This window comes from Acanthopagrus latus, chromosome 12 (genome assembly GCF_904848185.1).
Source record: "Acanthopagrus latus isolate v.2019 chromosome 12, fAcaLat1.1, whole genome shotgun sequence".
Classification (NCBI taxonomy): Eukaryota; Metazoa; Chordata; class Actinopteri; order Spariformes; family Sparidae; genus Acanthopagrus; species Acanthopagrus latus.
In genome coordinates, this window is record NC_051050.1 from 3,370,571 (window position 1) to 3,377,260 (window position 6,690).

Genomic DNA, 6,690 nt, shown 5'->3' on the forward strand with positions numbered 1-6,690 from the left:
AAAGATTGTTTCGTCATTAAATGAGAATGTCTGTTAAACACACTTAAGCTCGTGTTGCACTCTTTGCAGTGTTTGGCTGTGACTGCACGAAATAGTTAAGAATTAATACAATTTATGTAATATATATTATTTAATATTATCATTCAAATGTTGAAATGCCTGAGGATGATGTGGAAAGATGGCAAAGTAACTTGGGTACAAACACACATACACACACACACACACACTTATTTTACGTCGTATGTTACAATGTTTTATGGCACACATGGCGTCTTTCCCTCAAGTGTATTTCAAAAGAAATAGATTTTTTTAAACAACAACAAAAACTCATATTCACCAACTACGGCTGTACTATAAAGTGAGATAACGGCGAGAACTTCTATTTGGCTTTTGAAACCCATAGTTTGTTTGGCTCGCTGAGTGATTGGCGTTTGATTAAACCAATAGTAACAGAGTCTATAACATGACCGCGAGATATCTGACCAATTGGGTCTTCAATGGGCGGGGTAACACACCCCGCTAACGTAAGCGTTGCTAGTAGGAAGAAGAAGCCGATTCTGGAAGCCATTACGTTGCGCACATCAGTTGAGTAAATCCTACTATTTTTGCGTACAATACGCACAATTACCTCTCTAAAAGAGGAATTTCTGCAATTATGGCATCGGTCGCGAAAAAGAGAAAAATGAATTTTTCGGAGAGAGAGGTGGAAATTATTGTGGAAGAAATTGAGAAACAAAAGCACACACTGGTTAACCACTTCAATGCTGGAGTCACCCACATGGCAAAGAATAACGCGTGGGGGGACATTCTGAAAAAGGTGAATGCTGTCACCACCTGTCCCAGAGAGCTGCCCGAGGTGAAAAAGAAGTGGTCCGACATGAAGACGGAGGTCCGACGTAAAGTGGCCCAGGCGCGGGCTGCTATAGAGGGGACCTCCGCTGACTGCACTCCAGTTCCCGTCATCCTCACTGCTATGCAGCAGAGGATCTGTAACCTCCTGGGGGAGGCCACCATCATCAGCTTACCTGCAGGAGACTCTGATGCTGAGATAACTTTACCTGTTACAGTGAACACCGCCACCACCGTCACACTAACAGAAAGTAAGTTGGCAGAAGTTTTACAGTCAGCAGCAGACCCAGGATACGGCGGCAGTGTGTGGGCTTATGATGTATGCTGTTGTAATAACTTATATTGTACAATATTGCTCCTTAAGTAGACCGACAGGCTCAGACTGAGCATGTATTATAGGAGAGTAATACAACTGAATATTGAAGGTAAATATACTTCTGATTGGAGGGGGACTATAATTCATACAATAGAACATTTCCCATTTCAAACAATTGATGCAAACAGCGGATACAGTCACTGATGATGACAAGTGGTATTGATGGAAAGGCAAATGGAATGCACCTGCAGACTCTGGTGGCAGGGTTTCCCTTGGCTCACTGTAGATTTGTATCCCATTTCTTACCCATTGACATGAACTGTGGGTGCATTCAAGAGTACTGAACACAAGTCCCACTATTCCTCCACTACCTCCTACTTTTCTTCATGACAAAGATAACACATTGGAACAAGCATATTATTTACTAATAGCCTGATTTCCACATCCAATGATTTACCGTCAATATTAGATGGACAGTTCATCCCAAAATACACACTTTTCCTCTTACCGTAGTTTTATTTACCCATCTAGATTGTTTTGGTTTCAGATGCAGTGTTCTGTGTCCTCTCTAATATAATGGAACTAGATGGCACTCAACTTGTGGTGCTCAAAGCATCAGACATCTGAAAAACTCTAGGTAATCTGCGGAACTTGCTGTGAGAAGTTTTGCGCAGAAAATACATGGATGAGAGGCTAGCTAACTGAGTTAGCTAACTAAACAACTAAGCCAAGGAGGCCACCATTAGTGTCACAAGCACAAGCTTCTTGTCCGTCAGTTGATGCAGGCTTCCTTCTGTGCGGCGATACTGTTGGCAGGTGTAGTTAGGTAGAAGGAACACAGATGCCTTCTCACAACAAGCTCTGCAGATTAACTTGAGTAACCAGGGCATGATGTCTGGATAGAGACATTGCCGTACGTTTTTCAAATGTGTGTCTTTGAGCACCACAAGCTGAGTGGCATTTAGACGTCTCTGTGGCCAGTATCTCCAAAACTAGCACTACAGGTGAGAATAAAAATGTATTTTTGGTTCTGAGGTGAACTGTCACTTTAAGCAACAGAAAAGTTTGTAGGTTTAAGTTTAATATTTGACTTGTATTTAATTGATTTCAGATTTTCTCCCTTCTATTTCTTTGAATGTTTCTTGGCATGTTTTCAGCATCATATTCTGTCTGTGTTGTTTCAGCTCTTCCAGCTGGCTCAGCTACGGTCTGCGATGAAGCAAAGCCACTGAATGGTAAGTCTTTGTATCTGCAGTATCCCTCCATAACTGCATTTTATTTCATACCTGACATTTGCAGGGCATTAAGTGTATTTCTAAGTTGAACGGATCTTTCCACACACTGCAAAGGAAGGTTTCCATTGAATTGATCATTGCATAACATTTCTGGTCAGCTTAAGCTTAGACAGCTGACACTTAAGCCTGAGACTTATACATTACATTTAAAGATAAAATAGAAAATAGTACGTTCTTGTCACAAGCAGCATCAACCCCTTAAACTGAGATGAGTCATTTATCTCAGTCTTTATACCACCAATGACTAGTTAACAGCTCACTCAGCACTGAACAGATGTACTGTAGAGGCAACAGATAACTTCTATCACTGAGTGAAAGTGAAAGTTAAGTTTAAGTACTGTTTCCCTACTCATGGTGTACAAATATAACAGTGTGATAAAGAATGGGATGATAACTTAAAAAAATGAACTTGGTGGCAGCAGAGCCATAAGCACAGGCCAGCTGGCTTCCCTTCCTTATTTTTTCCTTTTCTGATATTCTAATAATGTTCCCCTTAAGATAGCGGCCTGCATTCATTTCCAGAAGGCCTCACATAATCCTGCATTCCCATCCATTAGTACACGACTGACTTCATCATCACCTGGATTGTGCTCTTTTTGTTTCTATACCAGTGGTCTGCTGTGTCTTGAGTGCCGTTTTTAATGTTTCTCCTACTGCCCCAACAACAATAATGATGGCTGGTTGGCTCGCTTGACCATTCAGGAGAGATGAAGAAGACTCAGAGACACCAATGACTTACGTTGAGATAGTTTATAGAACATGATCATGTCATCACGTCTGTCTGCACAGAGTGTTGCCATGATAATCCTCCCGAGTCTTCCCCAATGTCCAAATTGTATCTCACACCTTCAGGAGGCAGTGCTTCCATACATGGTTATCTGCCAACAATTAGCTTAGCATTGGCTTGGTTCATTAGACATCTGTTCTGTGGACATATCCACAGTACATGTGAATATCTAGGTTGCAGAGACAATGAGAAGATTGCTCGTAGAGTAGTCATCACTATCATTATCCAGACTTTAACTTGTATGACATGTATGACCTCCTATTGTTTGGAGACAGAGTGATCTTGGAGAATCATAAGATTCCCTCACAGCTGGCAGAGACATATCAACAACCAGTCGGTAGGACAATTTAAAACATATTTACTTGTTTGACTTGAGTCACTGTTTTAATGACTTGACTGGACAGAAAATAAAAGACTTGTGACTGGATCTAACTTGAGACATGATGACTTGAATGACTTGTCTGTGTTCATTTTATATTATGACAGTAATATTATGACGTAGTTTACATATCCATGACTGTCAAATTAAACTCCACCCCCATTTACAGATTTCCCACAACGCTGAAGTACTCCTTTAACTGTTGCATTGAGGGATATCAGAATTAGTAGATCACCACTGTATTTTTTAGAATGGAATGGTAAAATGTAAAATCTGCAGACTCTGGTGGCAGGGTAACTAACGAAACAACTGTTCTGTCCTGTTTCCAGCCGAAACAACTTACCACACTCTTGAAGACGGAGGCGTGGTGGAGTACTGCACCACCACTGTAGGTGACTCCGCTCCCACAGTGGTGGCAGCTGTTGAAGCTCCAGTGGAGATGCTTGCCTCATCCGCAGCTTCCCCGCCTCCACCACAGGGCCAGGCCAAACCTCAGGAGCTGAAGAGCCGTATAGCCCTCAACTCGGCCCGCCTTTTGCAGGAGCAGAGAGTCACCAACGTCCACATCCGACAAATCGCCCAGCACCTGGAGGGCCAGAACGAGCTGCTGCAGATGATGCGGCGCTCCCAGGAGGCTCAGGCATTCGCTCAGGAGAGACAGGCCCAGGCCCTGGAAGGTACCCAGGCTGCCCTGCTGGCATTAGTGCAGATGCTCAGGCCTGCTCTCAAAGACCTGCGCAAATTCCTGCAGAGTGGGACTGAGGTGGCAAACCCCAGCAGCTCAGCAGCAGCAGCAGCAGCAGCCACAGCTGATGGGGGAGCAACAGAGGAGCAGAGCAGGCCCAAAACACCTCCACCTCCACCACAGCAAGCTGAGGGGATACAGTAGGCGCTGTGTGTGTGTGGCACTGCTTCCTGTCTGCATTTCACACAGAGGAGTCCATGCACACAGACTACAGAGAACAATAAAAACTTGTCAAAAGTTGCCTTAGGAGAGCATGTACAGAGTTTTACTTGTGTTTTATCATTTGGCCTCTCACAGAAGCATCACAGATGTTTAGTTAGGAACATTTGACTGCCTGTCATTAATCAGCTGTGACTTTATGTTATTTAATACATTAAATTTGATTTTGAAATTATGTTTTTAATGCAAAGATGCAGAATGTCATCACTCTGATGTGGAATGAACATTCAATTGTTTTTTTGTGTTTTGCGAAAGTTTTTTCATGTCACCCCAGCGTTAAACACAAATGAAGAATAATGAGTCTTGTTTTGAGACCAGTCAGTTCGTCAGCACCATGTCTTTACAACGGAATAAAATTTGTAGAAACATCAGAAGCCTGTCTTTTTCCCACAGGGTGCATTGTTATTAATCAACCAGAAGATGTCAGTGTGTGTAAGCAAATGTCATCAGTGTAATTGACGAGGGTATTACACTATTACTTAACATGAGTTTTGAACCTGGCAAGACTAACACTTTCTCTGATATTTGTAGGAATGACATTGTATTTACAATGCATTGTGGGTAGTGTATGCACCAGGTTTTGAAAAGCCGTCCACTGGTCTGCATTGCATTCCTATAACACTGTTGGGCTCATCATAGAGAAGTTAAAAACAAATGATCAATCAGAGGATGAGGAACAGTAAACCACTTCTCTGGAGAGAAACAAGGAGGAACACTTGAGGAGCTAAGAAATACCAGAATTTACCAATGAATCCCAGCGATAGATTAGTGTCAGTAACAGAGGGGTGTATGTAAGGAGACGAACAGGAGAGAGAATGACACCACAGTGTTTCACAGTCACAGTGAAACATGGTGCTGGAAGATGTTTTCAGACTCCTGCACAGAACTGACTCCTCCCTGACTGAGGAGAAGCACCGCTCCATTCTTCAGAGACATGCTCCACCCTCTGGTTTCATCTTTGTGGAGAAAGATTCAACCTGCAGCAGCATAATGAGCCCAAACACACCTCAAAGCTTCCACACAACTACTGAAGACCAAAGAAGACCAAGGAGTCCTGACTGTCCTGATCTGTCCTCAAACACATTCAACTTTTATGAGGTTAGACTGAGAAAGCCTCTGTGACATCATCTGTGACATCACAAGAAGCAGTCTGTGACATCACAAGAAGCGGTCTATGACATCACAAGAAACAGTCTGTGACATCACAAGAAGCAGTCTGTGACATCACAAGAAACAGTCTGTGACATCACAAGAAGCAGTCTATGACATCACAAGAAACAGTCTGTGACATCACAAGAAGCAGTCTGTGACATCACAAGAAACAGTCTGTGACATCACAAGAAGCAGTCTATGACATCACAAGAAACAGTCTGTGACATCACAAGAAGCAGTCTATGACATCACAAGAAGCAGTCTGTGACATCACAAGAAGCAGTCTATGACATCACAAGAAGCAGTCTATGACATCACAAGAAGCAGTCTGTGACATCACAAGAAGCGGTCTATGACATCACAAGAAACAGTCTGTGACATCACAAGAAGCAGTCTATGACATCACAAGAAACAGTCTGTGACATCACAAGAAGCAGTCTATGACATCACAAGAAGCAGTCTGTGACATCACAAGAAACGGTCTGTGACATTACAAGAAGCAGTCTGTGACATCACAAGAAACGGTCTGTGACATCACAAGAAGCAGTCTGTGACATCACAAGAAGCAGTCTGTGATACAGATGACTGTCACGTCATGCTGGGATAACATGAGTCAGCGGGTTTCACACTCCATGCAGCTCGAGTGCGTGTGGCCTTTAAAGGGGCACTATGTAGTTTAGAGAAGAAATTAAAACTCAGAATTTTAATATTTACAATATAAACAAGGTAATAATAGAAACTTTCCCCATGAGTGAATAAACAAGTTCTCAGAGGAAAATAAGGTCCCAGAACACTGTTTGAAGCTAGAAAGGTGGCAGGGTCCGCCACATGTCAACAAAGTAGAACAGTATGACTTGCGTTGACCTTTAAGTTCAGATTATTCAATCATGAAGACAAAGAGAGTTTGATAATTTAGTTTGTTTATGCAGAAACAAAAAAATCAGCCAA

General features: G+C 42.5%; 1 protein-coding gene across 1 annotated transcript; it reads left to right on the forward strand.

Moving 5' to 3' along the window:
• Nucleotides 1-314: 314 nt before the first annotated feature.
• naif1 (nuclear apoptosis inducing factor 1) lies at nucleotides 315-4,620 on the forward strand. Its single transcript, XM_037116243.1, has 3 exons — nucleotides 315-1,100; nucleotides 2,350-2,400; nucleotides 3,956-4,620. Exons 1-3 carry the CDS (start codon nucleotides 656-658, stop codon nucleotides 4,513-4,515), a joined length of 1,056 nt encoding a protein of 351 aa, XP_036972138.1. The 5' UTR covers nucleotides 315-655; the 3' UTR covers nucleotides 4,516-4,620.
• Nucleotides 4,621-6,690: the final 2,070 nt, after the last annotated feature.

Excerpts from the sequence above, each read along its gene's own strand:
- naif1 (XM_037116243.1), top strand. The coding sequence starts at position 656 with ATGGCATCGGTCGCGAAAAAGAGAAAAATGAATTTTTCGGAGAGAGAG. Across the intron at positions 1,101-2,349 it reads CACCGTCACACTAACAGAAA|CTCTTCCAGCTGGCTCAGCT; the intron begins GTAAGTTGGCAG and ends GTGTTGTTTCAG. Across the intron at positions 2,401-3,955 it reads TGAAGCAAAGCCACTGAATG|CCGAAACAACTTACCACACT; the intron begins GTAAGTCTTTGT and ends TCCTGTTTCCAG.